The following is a 20,649-nucleotide window of genomic DNA, read 5'->3' on the forward strand; positions in this document are numbered from 1 at the left end:
GTACTGTGAAGCATAAAGCTACATATGGACCTTCTTTCCAAAGATCTATTTTGGTAGTCCATTAACTGGTAATGACCTTCTTGAGCAATGTTCTGTTATAGCCTTATCTATAAAAATAGGAGAGAAAATATGATTTTTCAAGTCTCTAATCTAGATTTTTTCTCTAGAATTCTTAGCAATTCTCACTCAACTTAGTGGTGGCGGCCACTAGAATAGAATGCAGATCATAAATTCAGTCATGTACCGTATGCATTAGAGTTAAGAAATTCCATTTATAGGTTATTCCTAAAGTCTTTTACTATAAACTGAAATTTCTTTCATGCATTATTGGTTAGGAAATAGATAACTCGTAAAATGCCAAAATTCAATAGCATTTCTTTGCCTAACATACTTACATGCTATGTATTCTTTTATCAGATAAGTTGATTTGATACCTATCTTAATTTCTTTCCTTTATTTGTCATTTAGTCTTTAAGATTAAAAGATATAGGTGATGTCTTTGATAATATTTGCAAGGATATGCCATAAAAAATTTTATTTTTAAAAAAATTTTTGTATGATATTGACAAAAAAATATTCAACATCAACAAAAGTTGAACTGTTTATTTTATTCTAACAAATACCATTTATTAAAAACTAATTCACATTCTTTTAAAATCTATGTGTATTCTTTATTTTATATATATCTATCTATTATTCTTTATTTTTATATTTTAAATTTAATATATATAAATAAAATTTATTAAAAAATAATAAATTATGTATAAATAATTATAAAATTATTAAATTTATATAACATCTAAAGTAAAACAAAGTTTCAGAATAATTTATATCTAGTATTTATATAAAATGTGACAGTAAAAAGATGCGATCTTATTCCAGAATAATTTATATTTACTTTAGCATCCATTTTTGTAGGAGGTCAGTAAAATAACAGCGCAGAGCAAGCGGGTCCCTTCTCTGGGACCTGTTCCTCGCTCTCTCGGTGCCATCGAACGGAAGACGGAGATTTCATCATCCACCCTCCTCTCCTCTTCTTCGATCTCTCCGCCATCTTCTCCTTCTTAACTCCTCCTCTCCTATCGCTTGTTTTCGATCTCACCTCCTCCTCGAGAGCTAGGGTTTCGGTCCCTCTTCTTCGATCTTGGAGCTCCAGTGCCATGGCGTCGATCTCTGTTCCCTGCCCTAAGTGCTCCGTGGTCGCTCCACATGGCGCGTGGCGTCACCAGCCGAGACCAATGGTCTCGGTTTCCAAGCCCCGGACACCTCTGCTCGCCGGATCCGCCCGGTTTACGTGCTGAAGGTCAGTTCTTTGTCTCGGTTACTTTGGCCTGGCGCTCCGTTTCATTTGGCTCTTCTGCTATGGTTAAGACTTGAGAGAAATGGATGAAAGATTGGTCTTCTAGATGTTTTTTAGGATTCTTGAGCTATCTGATGGATTGTTAGTGTATGTATTTTATTTTGGTATTGAATTTTATTAATATTTGGTGACTATGACGTTTAATGAAGGACGGAGAAAAGTTCGTAAAATTTGTTTGATGGTTATGGAATGGTCATTGTTGAGCTTGTTATTTATGCCATTGTTTGGATCATGATTTGATTTTGTTGGGATTTTGCGGTCTTGAGCATTCTAACAAAGCTGATGATTAACCTTTGAAGTTAGTTTATGTAAATTGAGATGTGCCGGATGTGTCTGATTGTATCTGCTAGATTGGAACAAAAATTCGATTTTTTCCGTCCTTTGAACGTTTAATTTCTTGATTTTTTTTCTTCCGGGTAGGTGGGGATGGGGGGAGGATCCTTTCGTTTTATATATTGGGAGAGAGTAGAGTATACAAGGATACAACAAAAATCTGTTTGAGAGAGTTCAGAAATGAAAATTAATATTCATGTAACTTTATATAAGTTAACAGTATTGCATTCAAAAATTTTGCATTAGAAGATCGACATTTTATGTGAACACAATCACCCAAATTTAATATAAATGGCTTAAAACTACAATTCAGATCAAGTCTTACCGAAATCGGATTTCGTTTTCGTTCCCTATGGTGCTTAGACTTTACTTTCTCCCCTTTCTTCTCTTTCCTTAGTTGTTCTCAAAGTTCTTTGTCTCTGTGTAGAAGCAAACTCTCCAAATTTATGACCTGATAATTTGTGGTTATGCAGGTCTAGCCAAGGGTCAGATGTAAAGTAGTATTACTTTATGCTTGTCAGAAGATTGACTAATTGTTTATTCTTTGGAGATTATGCTTTTTATCGCACACTTAGGGAGCCTTATTAAGCAGCTCATTGATTTGCAAACTGAGGTGTTGTGCTATATTTCTTGTACGCTTGGTCTGGTACTGTGTTATCTTCCTCATGAGTGAAGCTCCCCAACTGGAGGTGACTGACACAATTTTCTCCCTAAGATTTGAATGAATAAGACTTTTGTTTAACAGAATAATAATGATGATGATGATGATGATGATAAAAGATTACGGTTTCTTGTATATTGTTCTCATATCTAATGCTTAGGGGATTGCTGTGATAAGATTAAGTAGTTAAAAAAGCAGGGGAATTTGAATTTAGATTTGTGGAGTGCAAGTTTGATGCAAACAGGAGGGGGAAGGAATTTAAATTCATGGTCAAGGGCTATATCTCAAAATCCCCAAGCGAGTCAAAACATGTGACTACAATATGTGCTGATATCCTGAGAACTCACTTGCTATTTGGGGTTGCTACTTTGCATGCTTTCTCTTTGCAACTTACTGTCGAACAGGGGAGAATAAAAAAAAAATGGCTGCATTTTAGTATTTCATGTTTATCAAGCTAATTCCAAAAGTGCATTAACCAGCAACTTGAGGCTTGAATTGCATTGTCAAGGTGAATATCTACATTCATGTAGATTTGCATGCAGTTGCATCTGGATTTTCTTTTTTCAGCTATAATTTTCACATTTTTGCCTATTCTTCTGTTTTTACAATTGATTCTATTACGGTTTATTCAAATGTCTGCAATGGAGGTAGAAACATATGATAAGATTGCTCCACAATCTCAATATGCTAATATGATTTCATTAGTAGAATATGCTTTAGATATATGTGTTAAGGTTGTGTTTTTTCCATTTCATAGTTGTGCTTATGTCTTTGTTGTGTTCTTGTGTGTTTCCATAAATATGGAAACAAGGGGTGGATGCATGTTGAGTATATTTTTTTTGTATTTTATTAATAATGCAAGATCCATATGATGGCATTGAGCAAAAACCAATTAAATATGAATGCTATATTGCTGCCATACATTTATACTGCTGCTGCAGTGTTATAAACTTGTGTGGAATTGTCCTTGATTGAACCTTCCACAGAAAGCCTAGATCAGAAAACTTAGTTTCTGCTCTGATTTTCTGTATGCTCTGCTGATTATTTTAGCAAAACAAACAGAATGATGCTCCAGGAGGTTGTAAATCAATTCTGCATCAATAAAGTGGAAGAAGATAGAGGCCGGGAGAAGAAAAAAATCAGAGAATATTTTCTGCAAAGGCTGAAATTGGTCACAGCAAACTCCTCTCTTTTTATAGCCATAGACTGCACTGATACTCCCGAAATGGTCTCCTAGGAGAACTATGGCTCTTCTTTCACTTGCCTAGCATAGAGAACAATGAGAAGATTTCCTAAAACAGTAAAATTTTCAACTCTATTAGACCCCACCCCCCCAAAAAAAAAAGAGCATCAAAATCCTTTCAAGTCACAGCCTGAATTTTTTTTTTTTTTTAAGCTTTCCAGTTCAACCAACATTCCTGCTGAAAATATGACTCAAAAACTCACCAAAATAGACCTAAATTAAATTAGATAATCCTTGGAATAGAAAATCTATTCTCCTCTTAATAAGAGGCTCAAATAAAAGACTTAATAGATCAAATGAACTGAAAATAAAACCCAAAAGTTAAAAATAAAAAATTCAGAATCTAAGCTACATCAATTTTTGTAGTTTATCCACAAAATTTATGTACTAGAAGCGTCATTTGCTATATGTACCCTACCCCTGAACCAGCAGCCTTCTCACCAAGCAACGACTGCCCTTGTCCTGTTCCTTTTTCCATTCAACCTACTTCTTAGCTTTGTTCCGTCAGTCTAAGGCAAAGCTTGACATTATATTGAATGATCCAAAGAAAACCTTTGAACCCTTGTATGTATGCTTTATTCATCCATGTTTCATCAGCTTTAGGAATTGAAGTTTAAGATTGCAACCTGGGTCTGCTAAGTTCAAGAAATTTCAGTGAATCTCTTATCCATCATTGATCTTTTGTAAATTTCGTTGGTTCCTGGTTGATACATGTTTGAGTCGGTGAGGGGCTTGCCAAAATCCTAGAAGACAAGTTGGGGACAAGGAAAAGTTAGCTTATTAGTCATGCAATTGAAGTTCACACAGCTAGGCTGTAAACCCTTTGGTTTTTCCCTAGTCATCAGAATATTCTAGCGTAAGATGAAAGCAAGCAAAATCTGATATATGGTATTGCTCATTTTTGAGGTACAAGTCATAAGGCGGGCACTTAGTTTAGTTTAAAAGGAATAGAACCATTATATCATCTGGCCAATTGTTTCTGCCCAAGCAATGCTTGATTTATAGTACTTGGCCCAATTTGATGCCTCTTCATGTCTTGGGAGTTATGGCTGTTTCTGATTACCTTCTTCTAAACCATTGTGTTATAGTGTAATTAAGTTTTGCATATATTGCCTGTTAGACTGACTGAATTCAGGGATTGACTTGTGCCAACTTTTCAGTTTCTAGTATTGTTCCCCCTTTATGTAACTCTGAGACTTTCTTTTTTCTGAAGGTTTCTTTACCTGCTTTTTTTTGATTTTATTATATTACTAGGTTTATAATTCTTCTGCAGGGATCTAATAGGAGTCACTCACTCATTTTGAAGGCCCAGGTTCAGGAGGTATCTACTTATAAAATTTGAATTTCATATTATAAAACATAGTTTTCCTTCTTTATAATCAGATTCTTCTTATAAGGTTGCTGTTGAGAGCTCTGCAAGTTCTTCCCCAATGGCATCAATCAAGCCAGGAGATTTATCATCAAAAGATGAAGAAGCTGCTTGTCGGGAGGAATCTGCTAGTCAAGCTGCAGTACAAGATTCCATGATATCTGCATATATTGCTGAAGCTTCCAAACTTGTTAAGTAAGATTTTCAATCTATTTTGCTGTTTTTCCATAAAAATGGAGAAAATTCAGGATTTATCTTGTTCCATATCAAATAGACTGTTGTAGACTAGTTTAAAAATTATGGTAGATAGGGAAAGATAAAAAGAAGGAAAAGGAGTAGGTAGAGAATTTGCTGGAGACTACCACTTCAAGTAAAGAGCACTAGGAATTTGAAAGATATGAAAATTTGCAGTCTCAATTAGTAAAGATGTGGCAGTCATGCAACTTTATATCACAATAAATTTGAACCAGTGATAACTGCCATTGGAACACAACTCACTGTGGCAAACTCTTACCAGCCCTAAGGCCTTGATTTTTGAATCCAGTTTTGAGTACCCACAACAAACTATCAATCAGGCGCAGCGAGAGCTTACCACAGGAAAACCCCTGCTAATTGGTTTTGATAGGCTATTAGCATGGGATGTATATATTTTTTGCTCAGATGTAAGCTGTCGATGTTGTTGTAAATATTTCTTTCCTTCTCTGCGCAGGTTGGTGGATTCAAAAGATATAACAGAATTGCAGCTGAAACGGAAGGATTTTGAACTCATAATAAGGAAAAAGGAAGCTATACCACAGCCAGCTCCTGTTGCTCCTGTAATGATGCAATCTCCACAAGCTGTCCTCCTACCTCAACCTCCAGTTTCGCATGCAGCTCCACCTCCTGCAGCTGCAAGTCCATCTCCAGCGACCCAAGCACCAGCTCTTCCTCCTGCTACAAAGGGAGGGAGCAAATCATCTCTTGCTCCCCTCAAATGCCCAATGGCTGGAACATTTTACCGATGCCCAGCACCGGGGGAGCCACCATTTGTGAAGGTAATCCTTCATCCAATTCTCTTTCTTCTGTCATGTTTGTTAAATTCTGCACTTCGTATGTAGTATGCCACATAAGATGCCTACTTGTAGCTTACATAAATATATGCCTGCATCCACGAACTTAGTATGTCAGGCTTATGCATATTTCTTTCTGTAATGTGTATCCTTTGCTGTGGCAATGGTGCATGGAAATGGTGCATCGAATATTGTGATTGAGCTTCTGGACTTTGCAATTGTGCTTTTGCACACTGTTACCAACTAACCTGTATCTATTACATAGGTTGGAGATAAGGTGCAGAAAGGCCAGGTGGTTTGCATCATTGAGGCCATGAAATTGATGAATGAGATTGAGGTGATATTCCAGTCCCCAACCACTCTCTGTCCAATCCATACAATAATGCAAAAATTCGTATTATTTCTATTTCTTGAGTGTCTAGATGTAGTTATTGCCATTTGATAGTTTGCATTTAATGGTTATGGTATAGATGCATTCTCAGCTAAAACTCTTATCGGAGAGAGCACTCTATCATATTTTGTTTCTTTTTTTAGTGTTAGAAGGATTATTCTTAAGAAAAAGAAAGCCACAGTATGAGTAAATGTGTATAATTGCCCTATTCTTAATGTGAAAACATTAAGGATTAACCGCATGACATAGTTTATATAGTGGAAGCAATGGACTTAAAACCTTCTCGAGAAATAGAGGGAGGTCTTAACTCAAGAAAATAAAATTCAAGTCCCATGAAGCACATGCAGATTTAGAGGCATGCTTCATAATCAAATACGTGGATACATGGCCCATTTAACCTTTTCATTATGCAGGCTGATCAATCAGGGACAGTAGTTGACATACTCGCAGAGGATGGAAAACCGGTTAGCGTTGATACGGTACATTTACTCATGCACTTTCCTTTCTAAATGCTTGACCCTTTACATTTTCTTTTCCTCTATCTGAAATTCTTATCCTCTATCTTTTGCAGCCCTTACTTATAATTCAGCCCTGAAGGATTAAATACCAGGTTTGAGTAGCTCGGGGAAGAACCTATGGATGAAGTTTATTAGGCAGATTATCTTTTATACTTGTCTAATTTATCATCTGTCGTTTATGGTTGGCAAGTATTTATTTCATCTGGAGAATAAGTTGATGGGTAAAGGTAGATGGTGCAAGTTGCTGGGGTATATTTTGTTAATTTTGGCCTGTTGCACTCTGATGCTATATTGCAATTTTCTGTGGATGAATCTTTTTCTTGGAACTCATAAGACTGGTGGAGCTTGTTGTAACTCTGATTTTGTACCCATAGTGGATGAGGCATGATGCGTTAGTTAGAACATACCTTTCAGTTAATGAAATGAAGTTTTGATCTATGAAGTGAATAGGCGGGATAGTGATGTTCAAGATGTGATTGTGCGATGAGTTTAAATTTTTACAAGTCCAATTCAATTGAGCTGCTGGTTTACTTTTCAAGATCTGTTTTATGTTGGTGAGGTGCTTAATGCTTCTGGGGCCCAAGCAACCTACTGTGATCACAATAGGTTGTGCTCTAAACCAGTTCCTGATCCTTTCTGTTAAATGTCATCCTCGCAAGGACTAATCAATACTAAGATTTTTGTGATGCCATAAATCACCTTCTAATTGGATTTCCTTTTTTGCAAGATTTTCAGGATGAAGGGAAGCCGAGCCTTCAACTCTCCATTAATCTCTTCTTAATTTTAACATCTTTATTCAGATGGATTTCTTTTTACCGGATTAGACGTCCAGCACCCAAACAGCCGATCCCCCACCGCCACCCCCACCTCCTTTTCTTTCACAAGTTAGGGCTTACAAATGGATAAATGGACTTGTCTTTTCCATGTAGCAATGTGTTTGGCAATGATATGATTCTGTTGTTGTTAATAAACTAAGTGACAGTATAAGAACACATTGGCAAATTTGAGAATGAGATCATATTTATGGGAAACATTACCTTTATGTGCAAATTGGATAACAATATTCAGTTTCAGGTGACATTTGATGATCTTGAACAAATTTTTTTATTATGCAGTATATTTATAGGGACACAGAGTGAATGATGCCCAAAATTTGTAATACTGGGAGGATATCAGCTGTAGGTTAGGCGGATTTTAACAAGTTTTGGAACCATTGAACAGAGTTCTTAGGGTATCTCTTCAGATTGTCTTTGTAGTCAACGAAATATAGACCAAATCTTGAAGTGTATCCTGCAGCCCATTCCCAGTTGTCAAGGAGAGACCAGACAAAGTATCCTCGTACATCACAACCATCTTTCCTGCATGGTATAAATAAGAAACATAAGCTATCTAGTTGGCACCAAGAAAACCAAACAACATAATTCCATCATCATACTTTAAATGGACTGGTAATAATTTTTGCTTGGCTGTGGATTTGAATAATAGAAGGTGAACCTTGGTGTAATGGTAAAGTTGTTTTATTGTGACTTGGATGTTAAAATGTTCGAAACATGAAATTAGCTTCTCCACGTGTGTGGAGGCAAGACTGCGTGAATATGACTCTTCCAAGACCCCATAATGGTAAGTCCTTCTGCTCCGCACAATGCGGTTAAATAATAATAGATTTGTGTCCTTTTTTTTTTTTTGTGAGCAAAAAGGAGGAAAAGCTCTACCTACTTCATTAGCAGCTTTAAGCTGCAAGAGCAGAAATGAGGAGGAAGAAAAGGAGCTTTTTCTTGTGGCTACTTCAGCAAGTTTCAGTCTGGATGGGATACTTGAGTTCCTTTTATTCCAGAGAGTTCATAGATTTGTTTTCTTCAGATATAAGATTTCATAGGTGTTATGTCTGTCCTATTGTATTTGGTGAGTCCTTCAAGAAGAATTTCAATATTTGCTCAGGATAACTGTATGGCATTTGTATACAATGCCATTGCTAATGTATGGGCCACTTATGTTTGTAAGATATCTTATTGGGCAGAATTTCTCCCTTTTAATTTTGCTTTAGAAAATTGTTATGACATTATCTATAGAACCTATGAAATACTTGTCAGTATTCATTTTCAACTTTTCTAAATATGGGCATTTTGTAAATAAGAACCTTGTGAGAAGGCTAATTCATATATTGGATCTGTTCCGGATTTTAAAAATGTAAAGAATATAGGGTTGGATGGGACTTCAGGGACAATCTAAAGTCCATGCTCTCATCAGATACTGTCAAGGAATACCTTATGGCAGCAGACAAGTTGGACAGATAGTCATGATGGTATTTGATCCTTTTGTCATCCTTCAAAGCATCCTTAATGGAGATAAATGGGTCATTTGGATCATCCATGCCTGCAAATCAATATAACAATTATAATGACCACGGAAACCTAATAATAATAACATATTTAACATACAGCAAAACATGCTTGCCATTTTCAGTGATAATAACTGGTGGATTGCCATATTTTTGCTTGATATAGTTCATTAGGCTTCTGAATCCTTGTGGTACAATGTACAGCCATATGGAAGAGGCCTGCATGCATGCCAAAATCATCATTGTAAGACTTTAATTACAGTAAACAGAATATGTTGAAGGGCAGGAAGAACATGTCTGTACACCGAAGAAATTTATAGATCGAACCCTGAAAGCAGAGCCTTGTCTATGTTTTTTCTCAGAGTTTATTGACCGTCAAGTTTAAGATGAATGGAAATGATTTGTTGAATGTAAACTTGAAGTTCACATCCTTTTTGCAAAATAACTTGCAGCACTTGAAGTTCACATAGGCATGCTTCTTCTCTTAGCATGTTATGACTGTGAACGGTAGTTCTACCTGAAACTGTAAGGGTTCCCTCATGGATAGATGAGGAGATGTCTCATCTAAAACAAGCATAAGCTGCAGTAACACCTTAGTACCAATATTTCCAAAGGAGAAATATATCTGATCACAAATAGTGTTCGAGGTTACTATGCAAAATTACATGGCATGCATTTGATTTTACAGTAGGTTTAATATGATTCCATTGTGGCTTGTAGTACTTAAGACTGATGTGGTGTCACATACTGGACTAGATGGTATTTTGACCATTGGATGAAGGGCCTGATTATGTTTAAAGCATAGAAGACATCAACTTTTATCAAAATTTACAACTAAGTAATACCTTATCTCCTATTGGTTTCCCATACTTGAAGGCTGCATGAAATCAAAAATAAAAAGGAAAAAAGGGTTAATAACAGATTGACATGATATTCAAATACATACAAAATTTGAACAGATCTAAACATTAACTCCTTCAATTCTTCATCATCCATTTTGGCAAATTATATTAGTAGCTTGGAATTCACTCAGATAAAATTTCTCTCTGGAAAACTTGACCAAGTATATGGGTTCTACATAATTGTTCAAGGTCTAATTTCCAACAAGCTCCAGCACACTTGCTTAAAACTTGTTACCCTGTATGAATTGGTGTTATTTATTGGTCAAGACAACATTGGGCTCAAGACAAGCCTGTCGTGAACCTCGATGCCAGATGGTGGCAAGGAAGATATCTATTTCATGTGATAATCAGTCTTTGAAATGGTTGATAAATATTCAGTTATTCAGCTATAAGAAGAAAAATGAATAGCTAATGCACGGTAAGCTCACGCAGAGAGATGGCGCCAGAATCTGCAAGTGTATCATTGAGAAGTATATTTATTATATTGCTTGAATTGTGCTTGGAATAGTATGTCGTGTAGTGGTTTATGCCCACAAAATCCAAGGACCCCTTAACCAGAGCAGCCTCTGCAGTTGAAAACTTTGGCAGCCTATTTCCAACTCTTGTCCTCATTGAACTTGGATAATCCCCAAAGAATAAGGGATCCATAAACCTGTTGTTTGATTGAAATTAATAATGGTGTTAGTATATTTTCTGTATACTAATTCTCAAGATTTTATGTAGGTCATGAGACTTCTGATGTGTATGCTAAAATCCAACAGTTAGCAGCACCATGAAAGGTACCACTCTGTTGGTCTAGTTTTTACCAGATGAGAATTCAATTTCTATCTATTGATCCCATGCATATGCATTGCTTTCAAGCAATTAGAGAAAATTTTTACCATCAAAAAAAGTTTTGGTTTATAGTGCTGATTCTTTTGAGAATAGTAAAACTTAGAAAACCAGGCCAGAATCTGAAAGTTCATAATATGAAAAACAAAAAGGATGTCTTTAACCCTCACCATCCAAATTGGAAATCTTGCGCTCTTTGTGTTGCATCAATATCTTCACTTGAATTTGTCATAGGTATAAACCACATGACATCAAATGCTATCCCAACAGTTCCATGTTGTGTTGCCTGCATATCGAGACCGAGTTTGTGGAATGAGTGAAATTTTTTTGGGAAATGGGATGGCAACACCACCACCAGGGTTTCAACCCTGGGGTTCCTAGGCTGAGAGGGGTGCCAACTAGCTAGGGCTTGTTGGCAAGTTTGTCTGAAAACTACTCTTTCACTTGTTCTAAGGACAATTATGCAGTAAAAGCAGATACACCATATCATATGCGTATATGCATATCTTTAACATTAAATTGTGCTACTGCAATCATATCCACATGAGCATCTTTCAAAAACTAATTCTTGTAAGCTATCTTTCAGATATATATATCCATACAGCCCTAGAAATATACTTGTTTTAAGGCCTTGAACTTAAATGCTATGATATGTTAACATACCTTGTATTTTCTCCTATAAATGTCTGCCACAGTAGCATGAGATAAGAGAACATTGTGGCCGACGATGTACGGTTCGGTTGCTGAATTCCCAGCTCGACAAAACAGGCGCAGAATAATGGAGCAGCGACCAGGGGCTTGAAGTCCAACATCATAACCTTGGATTGCAAATGTGTGAGGCTCATTGAAAGTTATCCAGTGTGTGACCCTGTCGCCGAACTCCCTGAAGCATGTCTCGGCATAATTCGCATAGTCCTTGCTGCATATGATCAAAGTGATTATGTTCATGATTTGCAGTTGCAGGTAATTTAGTCATCTTGATGAAAATATGACTGTGAATCAGTTGAGATATCTTCTCCCAACATCCACAGCTATCAAGGTCTTTCCTTTCCATCTTCAGGGCTAAAGCCTAAAGTGCTGTTTAATTACCTGTGGAACTAAAGCAGCCATTATGGAAAGTTCTATTTGTACTGAATCATCCAGATGGGCTATGATGACCCTACCAATATTAGCAGTTGATTTTGTTGGCTGAGAAGTATGTTGTGTGCACTGAAGTGGATGGAAAAGGAACCAAATCTCTATAGCAAGCCAATTATAAGCAAAATGATGCTTTGCTGCTGCATAATTTTTTTATGTCAGCCTAAGGTTCTGCCAGGGTGAGACCATCTTTTGATCACCAATTGCTTGGTAGATGTAATAGGATATATGCCATAGATAACAAAATAGTCATGAAGCAAGAAAGGATAAAAAAGAAAAGAAGAAGATAATTATACTAATTGGTCAAAAAGCATTACATAATTTGACGATCAAGCCATCCATTATATTTGTCTTGCAATGCTTGTGGAAGGTCCCAATGGTAAAGAGTCACATACGGTTCAATCCCTGCAAGTTCCACACGTAATTTAGATATTAAAACCATAACTGACTGCTTGTGGATACAAGAATTTGGACAAATTCCATAGGATGGTTGATCGAGATTTCCTCGGTTACCTTTGGCTAGCAAAGCATTAATTAATTTATTGTAGTGGTCAATGCCTGCTTGATTGACTTCACCAGTACCATCTACATGAGCAATGAAACGAAGATCAATAAAAATGGAGATTTGTTTAAATGCCGATATAATTTTGAAAGCAAGAATCCTGCTATTCTTTTTTTTTTTTTGGTATCAAGATGAAGCAGAACTTCATTAATGGGAAGAATCCTGGTATTGTTTGAAAGACCAAGAAGCACCAATGCCTTACCCAAACTTTTTGGGCTTGGTTTTGTTGATCCTCATTAACCACATCAAAGGACAATACTTGATAAACTAAAACATTTTTTTAGAGGAAACCTTCCAATTTTGATTCCAAAAGGTGACATTCCACCGTATGTCTGATGAAAAAAATAAGCAGGAAAATTCCAGCCAGCATTTCTTAGGTCCTTGATTCTACATTTTTAACCTTTTGTACAAATCCGAGCCGATCTCACTGTCCAGGGCTCCCCTGCAGTGTTCGCCGAACTATCCTAAATCAGCCAGTTCAGGATGTGCTAAACTATATTAATGGCTGATCGGCATGATTCTGACGTCAAAAATAGTACAATGGTGAGGAAGAAGAGAAAAAGAGAGAGAAAGAGGAGAGAAGGAAAGGAGAGGAAGATCAGAAAGACTGCTAGAGGCTGTCAGAGGCTCGTCAAAGCCATCGGAGGGTCATCGGAGAGCCACCGATGTCATTTGAGAGCCACCGAGGTCTTTGGAGCTCCACCTTCCTTTATAGAGAGAAAAATAGAGAGAGATAGAGAGAGGGAGGGAGAGAGAAATGGAAGGAGGGGGAGTGGAGGGAGGTTGGTGGTGGCCGTCAGAAGAATGTGGAGACCCTCGAAAGGCGGGATCTCCTCTTCCTTCATCAAGTTAAAACAAGACGACTATCCCTATTTCGATCGCGATCCATTTTATTTTTATCGCAATCTACAATGAAGACAGCAACTCTATTGTTGGCTTTACTTAAAAATAAAATGAAATTGACGACTTCACTATGAATCACGATAAAAATAAAATGGACCACGATAAAAATAATGGTGGTTGCCCTATCCTCGACCCGACGAAGGATGGAGAGGAAGATCCACCCTTCGGAGGCCCCTACAGCCCTCCGATGCTCACCATCCACTTTTTCGCTCACTCCCTCTCCTTCCATTCCTCTCTCTCCTTTACCTCTCTTTCCGGTTTTTTTCTCTCCCTCCCTTACTTATTTTGCCATGTTAATTCGAATCTGATATGAAACAGTGCAGGAGTGTACTGAATCATACCATCAGTCAAATGACATGGAGTCCGGTTTAGGAACCTTGCTCCCGTGGGTTACCATCGGCCGAGAACTAGAATGTTGTCTTGATTTCCAGGATGGGTGGGGTCAAATTACTCCAAGATTATGCATGGTTTATTCTTTGGATACTATTAAACCACTTCTCGTGACATACTCTATGATAACTAGTGGAGTCATGTTCGGTCAAAAAAAAGAGGCTTGAGATTGCCGTGTACGTCCTGCCATCAGCCGTAGAATGCAAAATCTATGCCACCTGACCATGTGGTCGTTATAACTATTGGTGCAACGGTCAACTTGAATCAATTTGGTCATAGTCTACAGTGCAGCATTCCAAGTCTTGTATTCTGACAACCAATTTTATTGGTCATATGTCAAGCCTAGGTCTCATTTTCTTATTTACCTTTGCTAAATTGGATCTGAAAATCAAGTTCATAAAACCCTAAGTTTTCTTTAAAGCTGAAGGAAGAAACTATTTTTTTTTTTTCATTATGGTGGTGACACTGACCTTTGCAGACTTGCACCAATTTCACTGAATCACCATTCCTCGTTGTGGCATGAAGGCCATTAAAATTTAATTTTGTTTAAAAGAATTAAGTCTTTTATCCAGGGTTCAAATCCTTTGTATATTGCTCTACAACCTATCTTTTTTCTATCAACTTTTAATTTTGTATTAGTTACTAAAAAATTCCATAGAAATTCTTAAAATGGGCATAAAAAGGCTCGCAATTTAAGTGAATTCTTACTTGGAAAAATGCGTGACCATGCAATGGAGAACCTATAAGCATCCATTCCCATATCTGACATAAGTTGCACATCTTCCTGCCATTACAAGCATGTCGTTCCTTAGTATTAGATAATGACATTTTTGGATAATATATTCAAGAACATCAGTGATAATTAAGTGGAAAAAAAAAAAATACCACAAAACGGTGATATTGATCGACAGCAACATCAGCATTGCTGAAATCAATCACCTTACCTGCACAAACCAAATTAATTATCTTTACATTTTTCCCCATAATTCTGTTTTAATTCTGTCAAATATTAAGTTTAAAAAATTTCAAATTACCAAAAGAATGGGCAAAGGTATCCCAAACTGTGGGTCCTCTTCCAGCCTCCTTCACTGCTCCCTCATACTGAAACCAAAAAAAAAAGGGGGAAAGAAAGAAGATGACATAGTATGAAAAGATTAATTGGGAGAATAATTTTATTTTTGTTCAGAAAAAAAGAATAATTTTCATTTTAATTATAAAGCCTGGCAATCATACTGGTCATGGGCCCACCAGATGGAAGGCCCAACCCAGCCTAGAAGATAACATTTTTTTGGTATAATTATGAATAGGCCTACAATTGTCAGAAATTACGGAAATGTCCCGATTTCCAGGAGCCCCACGAACGGATATCCAGGAAAAAAACAGCACACGTGAACCCATCTCCTTTGAGGAAAAGATGATCTACCGAGACGGTTGTTGTTATTATTATTATTATTTTTTTTTTTTTTTTGCTGCTACTCTCCGAAATATAATCCATTTCTATTAAGGAAGAAAAAAATATTTTGTTCTCTATTCCTCGTTGAAGGATTGAATAGAGCCTTTTTTTTTTTTTTTTTAATCTGTGGGAAAAAGCTCCCATACCGTGAGTGTGTGAAGAGTTCCTATAATAACATCTTATTTTGAATCGAAGTCTTTTCTCTTGAGTTTTTTGATTCTTCTTTACATTATTTTTCGTAGGAAAAAAATTTGAAAGAAACAAAAAGAATTCCTTGAGTGAAATTTATCTTTCAAATAATTATCAAAAATAAGATATATATGAGCAAACACATACACCTGGTTCTAAATACAGGATGAGCTGAAAAGAACAAAAGAAAAGTACACAAAGATCCATATATATATATATATATAATATATATATACAACACACCATCAAGCTCTCATGTTCTTTTGCAAGAAGCTATCATATTTGATAAATACAAATTTTAAAAGGAGGAGAAAAAAATTAATGCCAACCTGATAAGAAGAAGAAGCTGTTCCAAAGACAAATCCCTCTGGAAAACTCCCTCTACTTAGTCCTCCATCATCTGATAAACACCCCTTTATCAAGAACCCAACCAAAAGGATGGCCAGGAGAATCCTTTTGAACAACATTATTTTCTCCGGTTGGGGTGGGGGGGGGGGGGGGGGGTGTGGGGGGGGTGGAGAGGAGACGAGAGAGAGATTTATAGAGAGGGAGATGGGCTGGCACTCTAGGGAGACTATTCCGGATCCTCATCGGCCGCATGGATTTTAAAGAATATGCAAGATTTTATGAATTCATTGTAGTTAAGATAATTGAACAATATAAATCATAAAATAATATATTATTCATAGGTAATAAAATTATCCAATTATAAATTTAAATTATTTGATTAATATGAGTATTATTTTATCCAAAATTTTAAATCTCATAAGATATGGATGTCCTAATTGTTTTATGGATAGGAACTTCAGTGTCCCATTCCATCCTAGCAGCAGTCTGCTTGATACATTCATGTAGATATCCCTAATCTCCTAGTCTTCTTCTTTCTTTTATTTGGTTTTTGGGTTTTTTACGATTATATCCTCTTTGACATTCCAATTTGTATGAATACCCTTTCAAAATTGACATCTGCATGTATATTCTCATAAAATTTGAATGTTTGGAAGGGTATATATATAAAAAATTCAAATTAAATTTTTTTGCGTATAATATACTTCTTTTGGCTTGTTAATTCTTTTTTATTTTAATGAAAAAAATTAATATGCACAACTAAAATAATCAATATACTTAATTTATTAACTTATATAAATAAAATGATCTTTTTATTAAATAATAGATCAAAATTATTTTATCTAGAAAATAGATAGATTATAACCATCCATGTTTTTTTTAATATAAATAATATGTTTCTGAAAAAAATATCTAAACCTGATATTAGATAAATAGCTTGTGCATTTGCATAGAATAGATATAGTTATGGATTTGAACAGTACGTAACAATAAAAATTTATAATCTTATTATATTTTATTTTAAAAAATTTATCAAGTATAAGATATATCATGTTATTATAAGATGGATATAGTCATCTCATCTTGCCTAAAAATATAGTATAATATAATATTTTAATATATAAAATATTAGATAATATCGTCATCATATTTTTATATTCTGTAATATGTTACTATATTATAGAGTAAGAAGGCTCGAATTTATCTAGATGAAATAGATAAAAATTAAATTAAATTTTTATATTTTATATCTTCTAAATATTTAAATTTACATGAATATACATATAAAATTATTATTAATAATATATATATATATATATCTTTATAAATTTTTTTCGCACATCTATCTATGAAGGTATTTTAGTCATTTAAATTTTAAACCGTCAAATTTTAATGGCATTATATGATATAGGTACATATGCAAAAATAAAAAAAAAAAGGATATACATACAAAATAAATATTTTATAAAGATATATATATATAAATATCAATTTTAAAAAATATTCATACAAATTTGAATATTTAAGAGGGTATACATATAAAAAATCTTTTATTTTTTCTTCTTTCTTCCTTCCTTTCATTTTCTTTTATCTTTTTATCTTTTCATTTTTCATTTTTCTTCTTTTTATCTTTCCTTTCTTCTTTTCTTATTTCTTCTTCTCTCCGATTATGTATAAGTTTTATAGTCTCAATTCTAGCTATTCAATCCTATTTTTTTATAAGAATAGAATGAGATAGCTAGGATGCTTCCATCCCATCAGACTTAAAATCTTGGTTCCATCTATTCATCCTTTCGTTAAGATCCCAAACTATGTAGCCAAGTATTAAACATCCGTGCCTTTAAAAGAAAATTGAAGATGCATGAGCTTTACAATCCACTAAGAATCCCCACACACCCGTATCTTATAAAATAATAATATAAATTTAACGAATAATTATAACTGATATCATATCCAGCATAATAACATAATAACATAATAGCGAAACATATTTTGAACTACGTGATATATTGCTGAGCTAGCAATGGTATGATTTGGATATTTGGATTAAGTTTTATGACATTCTATTTATACCGGTAATAATTATTTATTATTTAAAAAATTATATTATTATTATTATTATGCAAATGTGGGTGTTTAAGGATTCTTAATAGGCTGTAAAATTTACACCACTCTATTTTTCTTTTCAGAGTGATAAGCTGCCTGGTGCTTAGCAATGATTTGAGATCTCGATAAGGAATAAGTAGATAAAATGATGCTGGCATCAATTAAATAATTTAAATTTATAATTGGACAACTCTTACTACTGATGATAGATTATTATATTTTGTTATAAATGAATTTAGGTTGTTCAATTACCCTGTGGTTGTAACAATTTTTAATTTTATATATTCTATCGAATCTTCTGTTAATGTGGCCTATCCACACAATGGGGAAGCGAATGGCTGCATTGCCTGGTCTTCTTTCCACACGCATTCACCCATAAAGTGGCTGTGGTTAGCCCCCGTAAGTCCATGTCTATTAGACCCCACCATTAATTAGTAGTGGGAAAAGAATGGTAACTGTATGGTCTCACGCGACTCGCAAGGAATAAATGAGTTCCCAATCAGCTCTCAGGACATGTCTCAATTAATATTTTGCGTCTATTTAATGTGACCATGTACTGTATGGAATGCCATTCATTACTTGACACCCATGATTCCTTCATGCTGTGGTCTAGCTGCATGTGGTACCCTACTGTTGCTATAGGACAAATTCTATGATATTATTATTATTATTATTATTATTATTATTATTATTATTATTATTATTATTATTATTATTATTATTGTAGGTGGTGTAATGACTAAGTAATATAGTGGAGTTACATGATGATGGAGCTTATTCCTATAATTTGGAATCCACCTCCTTGTTATATATGGAGGTCTGGGTGCAAGATCAAGGAGATGATGGAGTTAGAGAAGGCACTGATGGAGCTTGGAAATTTCATTAAAACTTATCAACTGCATAGAAATAATAGGATTCATAATTGGAATATGACTGCATGCATTCGCATTCTATCATCATGAGATGGAACTAACAACTGAACTTCTGTGTATAGTACAAGAAAGATTATATCTTTTATGGAATCATACCTAAAAATGAAAAGAGATATATGAACATGGTGCAAAGGAATTTGGGTGAATTTTATGGATCTAATATGGACAAATTTTAAATGGATAACATCTTTTAGTCATGCATGTTTCCCTGGACTTGTACTCCTCATTGGATGGATCATAAACATGCATATCCTTTTAAAGTAAATTTATATATGAGATATGCACGGTGAATAGCCGATGAATAGATAATTTCCATGAATAAGATAAATATTAAAATCTAAATTATCTAATGTTTGAAATTAACTTGCTAGATCAGAGATCATATATAGTTTTCTTTTGACTACTGCTTCCAAGCAAATTGATGGATGTGACATAATCAAGATATGGGAAGATCACCCACTATTCATCTTCCCATCTTTTGGAAAGGCCAAAAAAAAGAAAAGAAAAGAAAAAAGAAGAAAGAAACACCTTCAAGTGAAATTTTATCTTTCAAATAAATATCAAGAACAATACATGAGCACACATAAGCACTCAAGAAAGGAATGGAACTACACCCATTAAGACAAATAAAAAAGACAGCTAGTTCTAAATACGGGATGAACTGAAAATAACAAAAGGAAAGTATAGAAAGATCCATATATTCCATCAAGCTTTCATATATATTCTTTTGGAAGAGCTTTCATATTTAACAAGTACAAATTTTTAGAGTAGAAAGAAATGCCAACCTGATAAGCAGAAGAAGCTGTTCCAAAGATAAATCCCTCGGGAAAACTCCCCCTACTTAGTCCTCCATTATCTGATGAACACCTCTTTATCAAAAACACAACCAAAAGTATAGCCAGAAGATTCCTTTTGAACAACATTATTAATTTTCAGAGGGAGGAAAGAAGGAAAGAGAGAGAGAGAGTCTTGGATTAGAGTTCAATATTCACAATGGCATTTATAGAGAGGGGTATGGCCTGGCACTTGGTGGAACCTATGAGTGGAAATTTGTTGAGAGGGACAATTAAAGGTGTGAGTTGGGGTGGAGTTTATGGTTGAGGAGAAGAAAGTGTGAAGGGAATAGCCGAATTGTCCATCGTTGTCTTTTGTCCACACGCATTCGCCTACAAAGGTCACAGTCGATGATCCCATCAGAGCATTCTCTCCCAAGACTCCCCACCATTATTAGTAGATATAACCTATATTTCTTTCTCACACTTCTGGCAGCTGTATATGGACTCATGTGACTCACAAGGAATAAATGGGCCGACATTTCTCAGTATCGTTTCATCTTTGGCCAATTTATTGACCACGTAGGGATGCTATTTAGTACCGTACACCCAAGACTCCTGTATGCTTGAATCTAGATTTAACGAGCACCTTATAGTTTAATGGTGAAAGTAGATCGAATAATATCCATCGAAAATTATTTTTATATTCGAATCTATCTCGATATAAATAAAAATTTAAGCATCTGGTTGATATTTATATCCATATCTATTTACATAAAAAAAATAATATATATATAGATAGATAACTATCCGATCAATATCCGAATATCTAATTATATTTTTAATTCTATTTAAATTTAT

At 35.0% G+C, this 20,649-nt stretch overlaps 2 protein-coding genes across 3 annotated transcripts; one reads left to right on the forward strand and one right to left on the reverse strand.

Moving 5' to 3' along the window:
- Positions 1-932: 932 nt before the first annotated feature.
- Positions 933-7,362, forward strand: LOC105055979 (biotin carboxyl carrier protein of acetyl-CoA carboxylase, chloroplastic). The gene is made up of 7 exons (XM_073247437.1): positions 933-1,294; positions 4,852-4,918; positions 4,995-5,161; positions 5,676-6,000; positions 6,281-6,352; positions 6,820-6,885; positions 6,978-7,362. Exons 1-7 carry the CDS (start codon positions 1,161-1,163, stop codon positions 6,999-7,001), a joined length of 855 nt encoding a protein of 284 aa, XP_073103538.1. The 5' UTR covers positions 933-1,160; the 3' UTR covers positions 7,002-7,362.
- A 579-nt stretch (positions 7,363-7,941) lies between these two features.
- Positions 7,942-19,975, reverse strand: LOC105055978 (beta-glucosidase 6). Of its 2 annotated transcripts, none has more exons than XM_010938025.4 (13): positions 19,801-19,975; positions 15,022-15,088; positions 14,873-14,931; positions 14,696-14,771; positions 12,646-12,717; positions 12,450-12,537; positions 11,659-11,914; positions 11,166-11,281; positions 10,593-10,816; positions 10,108-10,139; positions 9,379-9,481; positions 9,189-9,297; positions 7,942-8,282 (listed from the first exon to the last, which is right to left on the reverse strand). In XM_010938025.4, the coding sequence occupies exons 1-13, from the start codon at positions 19,936-19,938 to the stop codon at positions 8,108-8,110; spliced, it is 1,515 nt and encodes a 504-aa protein (XP_010936327.1). In that variant the 5' UTR covers positions 19,939-19,975; the 3' UTR covers positions 7,942-8,107. The 2 variants fall into 2 exon arrangements, with proteins under 2 accessions (XP_010936327.1, XP_010936326.1); XM_010938024.3 differs by lacking the exon at positions 19,801-19,975 and adding an exon at positions 15,959-16,124.
- Between the last annotated feature and the right edge of the window lie 674 nt (positions 19,976-20,649).

Source organism: Elaeis guineensis, chromosome 13, assembly GCF_000442705.2.
Source record: "Elaeis guineensis isolate ETL-2024a chromosome 13, EG11, whole genome shotgun sequence".
NCBI lineage: Eukaryota > Viridiplantae > Streptophyta > Magnoliopsida > Arecales > Arecaceae > Elaeis > Elaeis guineensis.